The sequence below is a fragment of the Oncorhynchus tshawytscha genome, linkage group LG05, assembly GCF_018296145.1.
Source record: "Oncorhynchus tshawytscha isolate Ot180627B linkage group LG05, Otsh_v2.0, whole genome shotgun sequence".
In the NCBI taxonomy this organism is placed as follows: Eukaryota; Metazoa; Chordata; class Actinopteri; order Salmoniformes; family Salmonidae; genus Oncorhynchus; species Oncorhynchus tshawytscha.
This window is the reverse complement of record NC_056433.1, coordinates 12,643,540-12,660,849: the sequence shown is the minus strand read 5'-3', so window position 1 is coordinate 12,660,849 and position 17,310 is coordinate 12,643,540. Positions and strand designations below refer to the sequence as shown.

Here is a 17,310-nt window from a genome sequence, read left to right as displayed (position 1 = left end):
ACAGTCTGTGGTGCAACGTGGCGTTGGTGGATGGAGCGAGACATGATGTCCCAGATGTGCTCAATTGGATTCAGGTCTGGGGAACGGGCGGGCCCGTCCATAGCATCAATGCCTTCCTCTTGCAGGAACTGCTGACACACTCCAGCCACATGAGGTCTAGCATATTCTTGCATTAGGAGGAACCCAGGGCCAACCGCACCAGCATATGGTCTCACAAGGGGTCTGAGGATCTCATCTCGGTACCTAATGGCAGTCAGGCTACCTCTGGCGAGCACATGGAGGGCTGTGCGGCCCCCTCAAAGAAATGCCACCCCACACTATGACCCACCGCCAAACCGGTCATGCCGGAGGATGTTGCAGGCAGCAGAACGTTCTCCACGGCGTCTCCAGACTCTTGTCACGTCTGTCACATGTGCTCAGTGTGAACCTGCTTTCATCTGTGAAGAGCACAGGGCGCCAATGGCGAATTTGCCAATCTTGGTGTTCTCTGGCAAATGCCAAACGTCCTGCACGGTGTTGGGCTGTAAGCACAACCCCCACCTGTGGATGTCGGGCCCTCATACCACCCTCATGGAGTCTGTTTCTGACCATTTGAGCAGACACATGCACATTTGTGGCTTGCTGGAGGTCATTTTGCAGGGCTCTGGCAGTGCTCCTCCCGCTCCTCCTTGCACAAAGGCGGAGGTAGCGGTCCTGCTGCTGGGTTGTTGCCCTCCAACGGCCTCCTCCATGTCTCCTGATGTACTGGCCTGTCTCCTGGTAGTGCCTCCATGCTCTGGACACTACGCTGACAGACACAGCAAACCTTCTTGCCACAGCTCGCATTGATGTTCCATCCTGGATGAGCTGCACTACCTGAGCCACTTGTGGGGGTTGTAGACTCCGTCTCATGCTACCACTAGAGTGAAAGCACCGCCAGCATTCAAAAGTGACCAAAACATCAGCCAGGAAGCATAGGAACTGAGAAGTGGTCTGGTCACCACCTGCAGATCCACTCCTTTATTGGGGGTGTCTTGCTAAATGCCTATAATTTCCACCTGTTGTCTGTTCCATTTGCACAACAGCATGTGAAATTTATTGTCAATCAGTGTTGCTTCTTAAGTGGACAGTTTGATTTCACAGAAGTGTGATTGACTTGGAGTTACATTGTGTTGTTTAAGTGTTCCCTTTATTTTTTTGAGCAGTGTATATAGTTGTTGTATTGTAGCTAATTATGTTTATAAATAGATCAAGTACATTAAATACATAACAGTGTATTATAGTGTATTATCATAGTACATTTTATTTAATTAAAAAGCTGTTTCATAAGGTATTTGACCAAAATCAGAGAGACCCACCAAGAACCCAAGACAACATAGGCTTGATCTGTTAATGTTATTGATCGTGGCCGAGCAAGATAGATGTAAGGTTATGAATGGGTGGGGAGTGATATAGAAAAAATGTATCTCGTCATTTGCATCAAATGGTCTTTATTCATGTTTTTCTTTCAAGTTTTTAAAAAGAACAAGACACATAGGGAGCAAAATTAAACCAGTCAAGTTGGCTGTCTTAACTTGTGAATAATAAACTAAATTAGTAACTTACAAAAAATAAATGGAAATGCATTATAATATGAATAGGCTACATGAGAATAACAGTTATGTTTGCAAGTTGAAAGCCAATGAATTGGGCATATATGTTTTACATGTTAAGCTGAGCAATGAATGGAATAGGAATTTCAATGTCCATCTGTTTGTCACTCACTGTCACAAAAGACTCAGCATTTCTGGTAATGTCCTGAAGGAACTCGGTGACCTTGGTGTGGATGGCATTAATACTCTGAATCACGGAGTCAATCCAAGACTGGATGTCAGCATTGAGCTGCTCAATGGACATTTCAGCAAAGAGGTCGCGATATTCTCGGATAATTCTCTTGGCTTCCTCGATCTGCTGTGCAATATCAGACATGGCAAGGGAGTCGATGGCTTCGCTGAAGACGTCACTCATCCACACTGTGAGTTTCTCCATATCCTGAGATTTCAGGGAGACAATGAGCTCTTCGGTTTTCTGCACGGTTAAGCGCAGGAATGCAGACAGCCTGCTCACAATATCCTCCAGAGGGACATCTCCGACTCTCTTCACAATGATGATCACCTGCTTCTGAATCTTCTCAATGGCAGCCATCAGGTCATCCAGGATTTCTCTCCCGCTGACCAGGTTGCTGGAGCCAGAAAGTGTGAATTTGATGTTTCTGATCTGTTCAAGGAGAGCTGCACCATGGGAGGCAAAGAATTCTGGAACCTTCTTGATAGCTTCCTCAACCAATCCAGCAAATAATCTACTCAGTTTCTGGTAGACCTCAAGACCGGACATCTTTCCCTCAAGTCCAGGCACCTGGAACTGGGTCTCTCTCAGGAACTTGATGGCAGCATCGAGCAAAACCTGAACATTCTTCTGGTACTGCCTTAGGACGAACATGACACTGTTGGAGAGCTTGTCTGTGATGGCTGTAAGATCCATAGCTGCAATGTTTTCTGCAGCCCTCTTGTAGATGACCTTGGCCTGATCCGTCATCTGTTCCATACTACCCTCAAGTCTGTCAGCTATCTTCTGGGGAGCAGACAGGATATCCTCCATGCAAACTGCTGACATGATCTCAGGCACCTTCGCCCTCACTACCAGGAGGATCTCAGTGGGAACCTCCATATTCCAGGTGGTCTGAATGTTCAGCTTCTCAGAGTTGATCACAGACATTTTCAGGGCCATGATCTCCACATCAGTGGTGGGTTCAGACTGCATGAGAGAATGAAAACAGAAACAGAAATAAGTGAGTGAAACAGCATTGTAACATGCTCTACATGGCTGTCATGAACACATTGCAAACAGTACTTATCAAGTCATTGAAATGTACACGAGTCTTACCGGGTATCTGCCGTAGAGTCTTCCTTTCACTTGGGGTGGTTTCTTGGCCTGCAGCTGGAGTCCTAGGAGTCCGGCATTTGGAGAAGACACAGAGATGATGAGGCCTTCCTGGGCATTTCCAAAGACCTCCTGGTTGACTTCCAGAGTCCAGAGGGTAGCTGTATTTGTGATGGAGGCATCCATACCATCGCTATTGAGGCTGATGGTGCTGTTATGGCTGCCCTCAACATACATCGCTTCCAAATTCAGGATAGAGGCCAGTTTCAATCCATTGTTCCTGTTCAAGGTGGCGCTACCATCAATCTTGGCCTTCAGAGCATCAAACTCAGAGGTGGAGGAAGCGTCAAATCGGACAATGATGTCATCCTGATTGAGGACAGCAGCATTTGCCTTCACTGTCAGCACAGCTGTCTTCATGGAGAACTCGTAGGTCAGGTCACCGAAGATAGGGATCATGATGTTGCTCTGCATTTTGGGCAGAGTGATTTTTGGCAGGGTCAGCTTGCTAAGAGCAGATGGAACATGCATAGTAGGCATTGTGATGAGACTGAAGTCAGGCACAGGAATGGTGAAACCAGACACTTCAATATTCAGCACTGGAACTATGTGTGCCGGAACAGTGAGAGTTTTGGGTAGCTCAATGTTGTATTTCTCGTACTCTGCCTTTGCCTGGTCAAATGAGGTAGAGAGAATGGCAACAGTCTTGTCCCTTCCAATGATCATGTTCTTGTTCAGACTCCTGGTGTGCTTGTTGATGGCATTGAAGATTGGCTCCATGTCAATGCCAATGGTGATCATCTCAGGGTTCTTCTTGTATGTGAGCTTGGTGTCCATGTCAAAGGTCTGCTGAGGTGTGGTCAAAAGCACACTCAGACCGGTGTCCTCCCACAGAGAGAACTCAGTCCTACCTATGAATTCTACAGCTCTCTTGGGAATGGAGATGGGCTCCTTCAACGCATCAAGGTTCACTTCTCCATTGATCTGGGCGAAGACGTGGATTTCCTGCTCACCGTTGTCCATTGTGAAGTAGTGTGAGTATTTGTACTGGTTGAATCGTGCCAGTCCAGTCCAGCTAGCCTGCTGCACTCCAGAGTTGAGGGTAAAGGCAAAGTCATTCTGAAGATCAATCTTTCCAGTCAACTTGAAGGGAAGCGCAATCTTGGTGTTTTCCTTGTTCTTGGTGTCAAACACAAACTCATAGGGTGTAGCGATGAAGTTGATTGAGTTGGAAATAATTCCCTCAACTTTGCCTACCAGCTCTGTGTTGCAGTAGGCAGTTACCTCAATTTTCAGATCCTGCACCTTAGCCTCTGCTTTCAGCTCAGCAACACTGCTTTTGATGAAGGGAGTTTCGGTCTCAGTGTTGGCTTCAATGATGATGTGACTGAAAATGCTGGCTTCCGCATTCACATTCTGCTTCATTTTCAGGTTGTTGGTGTCGGTTACCCCAGTGAAGATCAGTTTGACAGTGTTGAGGTTCATTACAATCTGCATGTCATACTTGTGGGTTCCTTCATCGGAGTAATCCTGGATGGCAGATTTACCATTACCCTCATTGGTAAGAGTCAGAGTGACAATGCCACCTTCCAGGAGAGCAACTGCCTTCTGGGTTATGGCAGCCTTGCTGAAGATGTTGAGAAATGGGAGGTTCACATTGTGGTTGTAGGTAGTCTCCAGTGTGGTAGAGACTCCATTCTCCATGTCGAAGAAGGCATTGCTAACCAGCTCGGCGGTGTAGGGCTCAGTTGTGGCCTTGGCATTGGTCTTGGAGGAAGCCTGGACTGATGTGCTGTAGAAGGCAACTGTTCCTTGGTGGTCCACGGAGAAGTCCGTGTGCACGATCTTGATGTTCTCAGAAACAGACAGGTGGCTCATCTTGGGCACAGCAATGTCAACTTTGGCATCCAGGGTGTAGGCGAACAGATCAAAGGTAGAAGTGGCCTGAGATTTGAGGATAGCGTAGAACTCTGGTGTCACTTCGGTAGTTGTGGCATTCCGGAACTCAGCATTGGTGCTCATAATGTAGTCAGGTGAGATGACACTGAACTCTCCGTTGAGTTTTCCGAAACAGGGGACCCTGCTCAGTTCGATGACTTTCTGTTTCAGCTCCTCGGCGAATGTGTTATAATCAAAAGACCTGATCTTCTCTGTCAGTCTATCGAAATAGACACTGATGTTGTCTACCATTTGCTTGAAGTCAAAGGCATTCAGTTCATTTACAAACTCATTCACATGTGCCATGATTTTGTTCAGCATGGCTTGGATATCAATAGACTTAAGAGCATTGCTTGCTGACTGAATGTGTTCTCTGAGCTGGTAGGACTTCATGATTTCCACAACCTCATCCATGATGTTCTCAACCATCTTTTCAACCTCGTAATTGGACAGGATCTCTTCAATTTTGGTGTAAACAGCATTTATCTTGCCAGTGATGTCATTTTTCTTGATCCACCTCATAATAGTGTCCCTGATTGACTTCAGGACATTCATGATTTCTTCAGTGGGAATCTTGGCTATCAGTGTAGGAATGTGGCTTTCAATGGAATTGATGAAGTTCTTCAGGTCCTGAATGAACAGGTTGATGTCGAAGCTCTCAACAACTTGTTTCAGTTCACCCACTTTCCCCTGGATCTTTGCTCTAATTTCGTATTTGGTGTCAATATCTAGCAGCAGGCCTTTGCTGTTTTCCATCGTCATCATAGTGGCAATTTTGACTTGTTCAATGACTGCAGGGAGATGCTCAACAAATGGCAGCAGAATTAAATGGCTGTCAACATTCTTCTCGTACTTCAGGGAACCAGAGATGGCATATTCCTCGTTTTCACCGGCCTTGTTCAAGATGGTGGTGAAGACAGCTCCTGTCATCTCCATTCCCATCGTTTCAGCATTGTTCAAGGCGCTAAGCTCTTGGTTGAATTCATGGTTATTCAGTTTGGATGTCATCTTCATTGAGGCATACTGTTCCTGAGGAGTTAGACGACTGGTGATCTTGTTGTCCAGGTTGGTCTTGACAGAGTCTCCATTTTCTAGCTGGAGGCTGGTGGAGGCCTTGCATTCGTGGGAGTGGGAGAAAGCCAGGGGCTCTGCCTTCAACAGGAACTGGTTGAACAGCTCAATGTTCTGAATTCCAAACATATTCGGAGTTCCGTTGGAGTTGAATAGAGCAGAAATGTCAACCATGAATGGCTCAGCAACAACGTTGACAGTGCTGTCCAAGTTCAGTGCTTCAGAGTTGATGCTAGCCACGCTGTTGAACTTGGTGGACAGACCAGCAATCTCGAAGTCAGCGGTGTGTGTCATCTGAGAGAGTGCATATTTTCCATTGGTGTTGCACTTAGCAGTGGTGGTCATGTCAGCAAAACTGATCTCATAAGTGTGCTTGAAATTGGCCTCTTCGGAAGAGACTCCCTTCAGGCTGCCGGTCAGTTCCATCTTGTAATCCTCTACCTTGAACATAGCCTCGTTGACAAAGTTAATCTCTGTGATCTTGAGGTCGTTTTTCACATTCACAGCAACACCCAAGCGCTGAATGTCGACAGAGATGTCGTGCTTGTAGGTGTTCTCCTTGTTGAAGAAGTTCTCGGTCTTGGAGTGGAGGGCCAGAGATTTAAGAGTGAGAGTCAGGCTGTGTGTGTTCTCAGTCTCCATCTGAAACAGTTCAGCGACCAGCTTGTTGGTGAGGGCCAGGCCGTCTTCATTCACCTTCAGGTTCACTCTGTTCATGGTGTTGGCATCGAAGAGATTGCCCTTGAAAATGCTGTTTAGGAAGACCTCAGAGCTTGCCACTTTCCCCTCCAAGTTGAGGTTGGCGGTGGTCTCCCCAAAGGCCCCCTTGGTGTTGATGGACACATGGGCCCCGGTGGTATCGACTCCACCATTAAAGACATTCTCAAAGGTTATGGGGCTGCTTTGGGCGGTGGTGGTGGCACTTGTTGCTAGACCTTCCTTGTTCAGCGTCAGAGCAGCCTTGTGGAAGGCGCGGCTGCCGAGGACGTTGACGGAAGCGTCTGCATTGATCTCTAGGCTGGCGGGGTTCAGGGCTCCGGAGAGCAGGGAGTAGGCACGATTCTCAGTATCATCAGCCTGGTTTTCTACCCTGATGATGGCTTCAGCCCTGGAGGCGGTGAAGTCCACTTTGCTGCGGATCATTTTCTCTTCAGCCTTGGTCACAGAGTCGGACTGGATCGTCAGCTGGGCCTCTTTGTAGCTGATGCTGAACTTGGTGGTGTGCTTAATGGGGTCGTTGTTCAGGTTGGTATTGGACTCAATCAGAAGCTGCTCATTAGCATAGCCGGCCTTGAGCTTGTTGACAATCTCCAGGATTGGGGAGTTCACCCTCAGTGTGGACTCGGCTCTGGCTTCTTTCTTCATGTGTTCGAAAGAGAAAGACTGGGAATAGGTGGTGCTGGCGGTCACGGATCCAAGGGTTACACTACCATCCATGTTAGCATCTCCAATGAGCATGTCAGAGGCCAAGGAGGCCTGCGAAGTGATGTCCAAGGATGTCTGCAGACCCAGAGGGCTGAAGACCTGAATCTTGTGGTTGCCTGTGGCTCTCACTTTGTCTGACACACTGACGGTTTCCATTACCTCAAAGCTGGTGTCAATGAGCTTGTGGCTCAGGGAACCATTCAAAATCACATTCAGAGAGTCTTCTGGCACGTCAGTGATGAGGGCAGTTCCTGTAATGAGACAAAACAAGGGACATGAAGTCACTATAGTACACACAAGGTAAATCAGTCAAACTGACTCAAGGTAGGTTATATTGTATAATCTAATTTGAAGTTATTATGTAACATGTTTCTTCCTTTCCAAACATGATAATATGGCAATCTGTAAAACTACTAAACATTTCTGATTTGGAAGTTCAATGAACTTGTTAAGGTTATAAAAATCAAAAAGGTTAAAAAAAAGTTAAGAGAAAAGGTTTACCTTCAGATGTGAAAGTGAGGAGTTCAATGGGACTGTCAGCCACCACCTTAAACTTGGCAATGTAGCTGGGGCCCTCCACAGAGTTGTTGCCACCGGCGACCATTCCCTCCCAGTTATAGTAGTTGCTGTTCACCTTAGCAGACACTTCAACCATTCCGAAGAGTGGCACAGTGAGCTTGTAGTCATTGGGGATGGAGAAGGTGGGGACCTGGACCTTCTTGGAGGCAAGCTCCAAACCGACCTGGGGCACGGACAGATGTGGGGTGGTCAGCATGGCAGGGATCCTCAGCTCCTCAGATGACTTTCCTCCGAATGGCATGGGGATGGTGATGGTAACACGGTTCTTGTTGAACTGGTATTTGAATGTGCTCTCACTGTTGAAGGAATGAAATAATGCAAATAGTTTGTTACTATCAGACTATGATACTGGACACTGACATCACATAGAAAATTACTAGGCTCTATAAAAAATAGACCCCAAAAATAGAATACTGCTTTCAGATGTACTTACGATTTCAGGAACAGTCTTTCGGGCATTGTGGGCATCGCCAGCTCTGGCATGTTGTCCTTCAGTGTCTCAACCATGGGAACATCAAAGGTGATCTTGTCCATCCAAATGTTGATGGCCTGTTAAAAAACTATTTTGTTATGCGTTGATCTGCCACCATTGGTTTGACTTCTATGGAAGAATAAAACATGAAAAGAATTGAGGAGACTGTACGAAAAGGATTTGGGTGTTGTCTTACCTCAAGAGATTTGGTGAAGATTTGACGCAGTTTCATGTCGGTCTTGACCACCTGCTGGTCCAGGATGTCCTCAGAGAGCTGCTTCAGCCATGCCTGGAGGGCTTCGGTATGAGGGATGACCTTTTGGATCTCAGAGCCCATGTCGGACACGAGCTGAACCTCAACCTTGTTCTCATCTAAAAGGAAAACATGTTGTATTATTAGTACATTCAACTTTGAACCTTATGTCTATTGCATACTAGTCAAATAAACATACCACATAAAGATAGACCTCCTCCCTACACAATGGTGTATTATGAATTTGTAGAATCAGCGTACCATATTTGAAGATGACTCCCTGAATGGAGGTGGTCTCGGGGAGCTTGATGTCACTCCTGAGCTCCAGGGTGAGTTCCTCTGCACTCTTCATAGTGGCAGTGATAACTGCGTCAGTCTTGAGGGCAGGGACAACCAGCTGGACCTGCAGCATACTGTCGCTCATGGCCTCAAGCCTGGAGGAAAGAAAACCATCAGAATCTCTTAGTGATTCAATTCATTTCCAACATGTGCTGATCTATGAAGACATGCACCAATGAATGTGGCTAAAGGGGAGGGCTTTTGCGTTTACTTACTTGGCGCGGCCAATTAGAGACAGCTGAGGGATGTTCTTGTTGGTGATGTCGATGGTGATGGACTTTCCATTGGCTCTGCTGTCGGTGAGACCAATCCTGATTCCAGCCTCCACATCATAGTCGGGGATCTGGACGTTGGTGGTCAGAATGTTTCTGTTCCTGTTGTACTTCATGGTGGCGGTGGCCTCAGTGGGTTTAGCACCTAGGGAAACAAGGAGGAAGAGAGTGAGTTGATTTTAACCACTGACTCACACCAAACAGTATGAACCATGGGAAATGTAGTGCTTGGACAGATGTTCCTACCCTCCGCTCTAAGTGTCATCCTCACTGTGTCAACCTTCTGGCGTCCCTCCTTTCCCTCGCTAAGGAGGTCATAGGCGAAGGTGGCGGTGTACTCAGAGACCTCGTCAGTAGGCTCAATATCAAGAGCAAACCTAGAACAGAGAGACTGTTGTTCAGTATGATGCTAGTTTGATCTTCATACATGGTGCATTAGCAATATCCTTCCATAAACACATCCAGACTCCCTCAAATGTTGTCCTTACTTAGTCTCTCCATTGAGAGGGAAATAAGGAGCAGCAGCGTTGTCACCAGCTAAGTTGTAACGGACGGTGGTGCAGTACTTCACTCCAGAGAAGAGAGGGTTGCAGTTCACGACGTTGGTCCTGCCCTCATCCATGGGGGGGATCAGAGTAGCCTGACCAGAGGTAACTGTCAGCATTCTGTTGCTGTTGTTGAAGAAAAGCAAAAGAACAAAAATAAATAACAAATTATGTGACTTTTGATACATTTACTCAATTGAAAATTTGAATTAGTTTTGGTTGTTTTTTATGTACCTGACTCTGAAGAGCTGGGTGGAGCCCTGAGGAGCAGGGATACCCAGCTTGATCTGGTTCTGCTCCATGGTGATCTTGGCGTTGACGGCGCTTTCGTGGTACATGTTGGTGTGCATCTCCACAACGGAGCTGGTAAACTCAGGGATGTGTACTCCCATCTGGGTCACAAACTCCACTCCCACAGAGGGCATGAAGGACACTTCCTGCTGTTAAAAGATAGCAGTGAGAGGCCCATTAGAAAACTCTTATGTATAAATGCCTTCATTATTATAAATGTTTCATATATTATTATTACAAATGTTTATTACAAATACTTGAGAATTTTTATAAATGTCTACAAACAATTCGATACAAATGTATTAATAGTATGAAAACTAATGTTACTGAAAACTCAACAAAAAAATGGAATTAGAATCTTGTGAAAGAATGTTGATTGAGTGCAGGATTATAGCAGAGAACAGTGAGTGAGATATTTACCATGTTGCGGTGAAAGCGCAGGCCACCCTTAGCTCCAGGAGCAAAGGTACCGGACAGAGAGAACTTCAGAGGGAAGCCAGATGCAGTTGACAGGGAAAACTTGTTGTCCATGAAGATGTAATGGGCAAACACTTCATTGTCAGTGCCTGCCACCATCTTCTGCATGAACTAAACCCAGGAAGAAATGTAATCAATGACAATAACAATAACAATAAATACATATAAAATATACCATTCAGCAGATGCTGTTATCCAAAGCGACTTAAAAGTCATACATTCTTGAACATTTTTATAAACATTAAATTGTTCTTAGCTGGAAATTAAACAAGAGGGTTCTTCACACTTGGAGGTACACATATATGTAAACATGTGAATTACCTTTGTGGGCATGACCTTGAGGAGGATCTCAGCGTACATGGCTGCGTATTGGGCAATGCCCTTCAGCTCGCTGCCCTTGATGTATCCAAGCTCAGTTCCCATGATCCTTAGATAGGCCATGGCTTCAGGGGACTCCTGAGCCTGCAGATCCTTCGCCAGCTTGTTGAAGTTGCGGATAATCTCCCTCATGATGTTCTCTGGGACCTGAAGAAAAGATTTGAGAAGAGTTAACAATGACAATCGTAACACAAACTGAATGCAGTGGAGTAATATATATTTTTTTACAAGATGTGTGGTAATCACCTTTGTTTTCTCATTCTTCAATGGGGCAGCGAAGTTCTTCAGAACCTCGTTCACCTGGTCTGGCATCTTGTCTCCAGCCCAGTACATAGCCTTGGATACGGTGTCAGGGAAGAACCCGCTCTTTCCGAACAGAGCCTCAATGGTTGGCTCAAAGTCTTTTCCCTCCATGCCAATCTATAGACAAAAAAAAACAGTCAATGCAATGTAGAGTGGATATAACAAAAATCACACTACAAACCTGTTATTATGAGTTACTAGACATAAAAACATCTTTCTGTTATTACATACCTCCCACATGTCCATGTTATAGCCGAAAGCCTTTAGGGTAGTCTCAAGCATGATCTCCTTGGGCAGTTGGCTGGTGGGATCAAAGATCATGTTTCCTTGCATGCTGGTCTTCATGTTGTTCATGACAGCATCCATCTTGTAGTTGCGAGACATAGTAGTGTAGTCACCATGAGTGGTTGCAATGGTAGGGTCAGCGAGGACATCAAGGATCTTTTCGCCCAGCCTGGGGATTAGAATCACAGAATATTAAAGATCAGTACTAACACTAGATACTTAACTTTTTTTGTATAATATTATGACAAAGTCTGTTTCAGATGAAATTTATACATACTTTATGGTCTCGGGGTCATTGGAGTGGATGATGTTGTAGATGTGAGAGGTCACGAAGGCCTTGACCTGCGCATTCTGCTCCTGGACGTCTGGTTTCTGCTCCTGCATCGACGCCTTCAGTATTTTCTTCACCAGCTCCAGGTCACTTTCCTCAGGTGTCCTCATCAGAATCAGGTAGGCTGCCAGTCTCTTCTGCACGGCACCCTTAGCGTATGAGCTCACCCTCTGGAGGTTAGAGCGCACCTGGAAAGGAAAAACAAAATGGCAGCTAATTAGTCAATGTATTTTTGAAAGGAGAATGTGTGCCACAGTATAGCAGTGCATGGCCCTCATTCACATGTCCCAGAGTAGGAGTGCTGATATAGGATCAGCTTGTCTATTTATTTAGATCATAATGAAAAACATATGGGGACCTGATCCTAGATCAGCACTCCTACACTCCTTTTTAGTCCTTAAAGTTCATTTTGGAGTTTGAATATAGTTTACCTCATCGGTCACAGACATGCGCCTGAAGGCCTGGATGGCAGCGAGCTGGACCTGCAGGGTTGTGGTGGGCTGTCTCATGCACTTCAGCAGGGTGGTCTTCACGGTAGCGTCGGCGGCCTCCATGGCTTCTCCTATGTTGCCAATAATCTGGAGTCCATTACAAATAAAGAGAGAGAGAGTCAGATAAGAAGTCAAGCTTTCCATGTCATGTGATTAGGTGGGAAGAAGAATCTAATTAGTTGAGCAACAGGTGACAACATACCCTCAGGGTCAGGAAGGTCAGCTCCTTTTCTCCAGCACAATCAGCACCCAAAAGGGAGACAAGGAACTCAGACACAGCAGCAATCTCGGGGGTGACTTTGCCCTCAGCCTGGTAGAGCCTAGTAACACAAAACAAGAGGGTGGCAATGAACATTTGAACCATAATGTTTATTAAACTAAATTGAAACCGTCAGTCATTGTCTATCAGTAAATAACCAAGTAGAGTATACATTTTGGACTTACTTTCTGACGACATTGCCTAAAGCAAACATGATGGGCTTGCTCTGTTTGTACTGAGCCATGCTGAGCATGTCTTTGACAAGGAGGCGGGAGGGGTTGGGCAGGAGTCCCAGGGCATAGACGGCGGCGTCGACTTCCATAGCTTCAGGCTCGAAGGTCCTGAGGTGCTGGAGCATGGCGCTGCTACACTCAGGAGTACCGCACTGGGCCAGGGCCTGCCAGGTCAGGGCGTCCGATACGAACACCATCTCAGGGACGGCAGGGCTCATAGCCTCACCCTTCAGTCCCCGGAGCTCAGACACGAGTCTCTGGAAGGTGCTGGCGCGCTGGTGGCCCTGGTTGGTCTCGGACAGGGTGCTCAGTTCCCTCAGGGTGGCAAGAGCAGCATCTGCTGTCTGGACGGCAGCTTTGTCCTCAGCAGCCTCCATGGGTAAACCCTTGAGGTTGGCCTCATCTTTAGAGAGTAAGATAGAAGACATTTAGTTTTAAATGTCATTCTGTAAAGGCTGCCTGGTACAGTACACATTCTGTTTATCATTTGAGTAAAAGACGAATTTTGACCAGTGTCAATTCTTACTGTGGTTGAAAACTCTTTCGTTGATCTTGCTAGTCTCCAGGAGAGTCAAAGTCTGTTTTACCAGTGTTGACACTCCATACTCAGTCCTGCATTCAGGAAGAGGATTGAAGAACATGTGACGAATTCTAAACTGGCCTGGGTAAAATCTGGGCTAACATCATTGCAGACTCAGTATTCTATTCATAGGATTAAACAGATTTGAAGTTGCCTGGATTTACTGGTGGGAGAAAGGGAGGAAGATGTGCTTCTCCATGCAGGATCCAGCAGTCATGTGCTTCTTCTGGTTGTCAAACTTGTAGTTGCAAGTCTGGGTGCTGCTGATCAGCTTGGACAGTGGGTATTGCTGTTGACAGGGAAGCACAATTAAACACTTTGTCAGGAACAATAATCATGATGGGTTTATGGTGTAAATCAAGGTTCCCCAACTGACGTGATTTTATTTGTCCCCCCAAGTAAAAAAAAAAAAGTAAAAAAAGTGAGTTATATATTTTTTAATTGTTGGCCATAAAAGACTAAAAATACCAGCAAATCAGCTCCAAGTGATTTTAATTTGGGAAATCTGCTCCAAAGTATTTCCAACAATAATAGAGAGATATGTGAATGTGTACAAATGTAAGCAATGATGATGTTTTAGTCTAATATTTTAATCTGTTTGGGCATCTTGCGGTAAATTTGCAGTCTACAAATTATTTGCAATTATGTTCGGGCCCCGTGACCATCCGCTCAAGAAGAAAATTGGCCCGTGGCTGAATTTATGATATGATATTCTATTAAAATGTAATGCTTAATCGAAGAATGACCAAATGTTTTTTTGTAAATGTTTTTTGCACGTTTCCCCTCCCTCTAACCATGCCAGAGATGATAGCCAGGGGGCTGGTGTGGTCCCTCTGGGCAATGAAGCTGTCGCATTTGGACAGGTCCCTGGTGATGGTCACGTCAGTGGCGATGTCTTCTTTGGAATTGACAGCGAAGTTGGTGCCACAGACTCCATGAAGGGTGGCCTGAACGTTGAGAGAGTTTTTGTTAAAGTAAATGACGAACATACATCCATTTCGATTATTAGGTTAACACAATATACTTCGGTTTCTGTGATTCCTTGTCACATGACTGGTACCAAGAAGGATATTTACAGATTATAGATCTAGAATGGTCAACTCAATAAGATGGACACACAAAGTTTTGACATGAAGCTATGAAAGACTTTGACCTGCAGCTTTATCTATGGTGCAGTCATTCTAGGTAGTCATTGTAACAACTTGTTGTTTGGTATTTATCACCCTAGATTGCGGCATCTTATCTGTTTATTATGTCATTTGTATCTTGATACATCACAAACAAAATCAAATTGCCTTGATGACCCAGACCTATATGGACCTGATGACTGTTATGTCACGTCACTGACTAATTGGCTGTGAGCTGGCAGGTGAGGAAATTGCCTTGGTCAGCTCTTACCATGTCCTTGTTCTTCTCTTCCTCCAAGGCAGGCACGATAAGGGCTGAGACAATTCCCCTCTTGATGTTTAAGATGGTGGTGGTCTCATCCTCCTCAGGGAAGAGTTTCACACCTGTCTGTCCCTCAACCATGACCTTCAGGGGGTTCCTGGACAATAAAGGAGTGATCATCTTATTTCGTATACTCTTATTCTGAAATGAAAAGGATTCTCCGCACATTCAGGATCAATGCACAATTTTCTATTTATTTACGTTGATCTTTCGGTAGTCAAATTTCATCAGAGCCACTAAGTATACTCTTATTCTATCATCAAGCGTTATCAAGCAAAAGAAAAGGTCTGTAAATCGCTGTGGGATAAGAGTGTCGTGATAGTGTACTTCGCCATGGCAGCCTGGAAAGCCTCAGCACCAGCAGCGGGTGCGAACACAGCGGAACCCTCTGTGTCGACGTGGACGACCTCGCTCAGGGAGCACTCTGGGGTGCGCAGGATGAAACTGCATGTTTGGGGCACATCAATTTCGACCTGTGAGAAGGAGAAAAGGAACGGTCAGAGGACTGTCCCTTTAATGTCCCCTTCTGTAAGGGAGGAATGGAAGTTGAGTGAGAGCCCGGAAGAGTTGCTGGAGGGCTCTGGGCTCAGCTGTCTGTCATGTACCTTGCAGGTTACTTTAGGGCCATTCTTGAGGTTGGTAGCTCCATTTACGCCATTAAGTGTCTCGGCTTCATACTGGTACAGAAATCTTCTGAAGTTCTTGAACCTCTTTGCCACTAAAAATAAGGGGGCATAAATTACTAACGTTGCAATTACAGTTATGAGAAAAAGGGAGCAATACGTAGGGACATGTTATGAAAGACATCTAATCTCTAGTGAGATAAGGAGTTCTGGACTCTACCTTTCGTATGATAAAATTGATAGTGTTGACATTTGGCAAGTCAACATGACACTGATCAATGATCTCATCATTGAGTTCAAAGTCACACATTTCAACTGAGACCAGTGCAAATTGAGTAGACCTAGGTGAAGTAACGTTCCCTAGAACCGTTGTGAGTACTAGACTACAAGGAGTTGAAACAAAGATTTGCCTATTCCTCTATGGTTTTAACAAGCCGTGATAACTTCTCACAAAATCACTCTCCTTTTTTGTTTGATATCCTGTTTTGGGTTCTGATGACGTCAGAATTAGTGTACGAAAATTATCAGAATTTTACCAGAGAAAAAGCTAAGCATAAGTTTTGTCCCATCCAGTTCATTCACTCTTTTTAAATGTTTGCAAATTAAGTATAGTCTATAGGCGAATTCACAAAAATTCCATATCAGAGTTGTATTGACAACTTGCTTAGTATCTTAGTCTGGAACACCATGTAGCTATTTTAATTTTAATCCTGGGGTGAAACTAAATAGCTACAGACAGTAGCTAGCTAGCAAAGTCAACCTGATAGTGAATGGCGATATCATCAAAAGTGTCCAAAGTCACACATTTCAGCTGACCAGTGCGAGTTCAGTAGGCCTAGGTGAATTTTAGCAATGATCCCTAGAGTTGTTGTGATTAGGCTACAAGGAGTAAACGTTATAATAAAGATGTGCTTATTCCACTATGGTTTTTAGTGGAGTCTGGAAGAAAACTTATTTTTATTGTAATCCTGAGGTAAAACGAAATCCCCTGAAGCTTGATTCCTAGCTAGCAAGCAATATGGTTGTTTCTCCTCTCTTCTCGGTGACATTTTGCAACTTGTTGAAAGTTGAAAACCCATTTTCCCCTAGAGACCATTGTCTACTGGAAGATTACCTTCATCTAACATTTAAATAAATAAAAATAAAAACTTACAGAGACAAGTTGGAGATTGTCCCTCAGAATTCCCAATATCTTGTTCTGTGAATAATGAAAATAAAAAAGGATTAGGAAAAAAGTTGAAATACCAGTGCACAGAACATCATCCATTGCAGCAATTGTCTGTCTGTAAAATGTATTCAGCGTATCTGCATATTTTCATTATATATATATATATATATAGGCTTATATGTCAATGACAATTTAAAAAAGTGTATGTAAGCTACCCAGAATTAGTTATATCGTCTCTTGTTAAATGTAGACCTATTTCAACACAACTGGATGCTTGTAGCACAAAACTACCAAAAAGTTGTGTAGAGAATGAAAAGCATGTATTAAAAATGGACCTCAAAAACAATGTGTAAATTGCGCTGTACTTACGGGCCAAGGCATAGGTGCCTAGCAGCAGCAGAAGGCAGAGCTTAGTATCCCCCATGATGGGTTGGAAGAAGCTCTGTAAGCCTTCGGGAGAGAAGAAGAGGTCTCTTCACTCTTTCAGTAGACTGATTCCTCTGCTTTGGCTCTCTGCTTTTATAGTTCTCACAACCCTCTTTCAGAGATCCAGAACTGCCAGAGTGCCGCCCTGGTTCCAGAGTTCAGGCAGTCCTTGTGGCAGGGCAAAGGTAGGCCTAACTCATTTCACAAACACTCCCAAGACTTGT

At 44.9% G+C, this 17,310-nt stretch overlaps 1 protein-coding gene across 1 annotated transcript; it reads right to left on the bottom strand.

The window, feature by feature from the left end:
* Positions 1–1,452: 1,452 nt before the first annotated feature.
* On the bottom strand, positions 1,453–17,139 carry LOC112249931 (apolipoprotein B-100). The gene is made up of 26 exons (XM_024419671.2): positions 17,030–17,139; positions 16,646–16,690; positions 15,475–15,587; positions 15,197–15,342; positions 14,819–14,966; positions 14,215–14,367; positions 13,585–13,709; positions 13,367–13,452; positions 12,793–13,243; positions 12,551–12,668; positions 12,289–12,435; positions 11,804–12,045; positions 11,473–11,695; positions 11,185–11,358; positions 10,882–11,085; positions 10,504–10,671; positions 10,027–10,232; positions 9,736–9,918; positions 9,494–9,624; positions 9,191–9,392; positions 8,898–9,070; positions 8,580–8,755; positions 8,345–8,460; positions 7,834–8,207; positions 2,902–7,583; positions 1,453–2,772 (listed from the first exon to the last, which is right to left on the bottom strand). The coding sequence occupies exons 1-26, from the start codon at positions 17,082–17,084 to the stop codon at positions 1,681–1,683; spliced, it is 9,933 nt and encodes a 3,310-aa protein (XP_024275439.1). The 5' UTR covers positions 17,085–17,139; the 3' UTR covers positions 1,453–1,680.
* Positions 17,140–17,310: the final 171 nt, after the last annotated feature.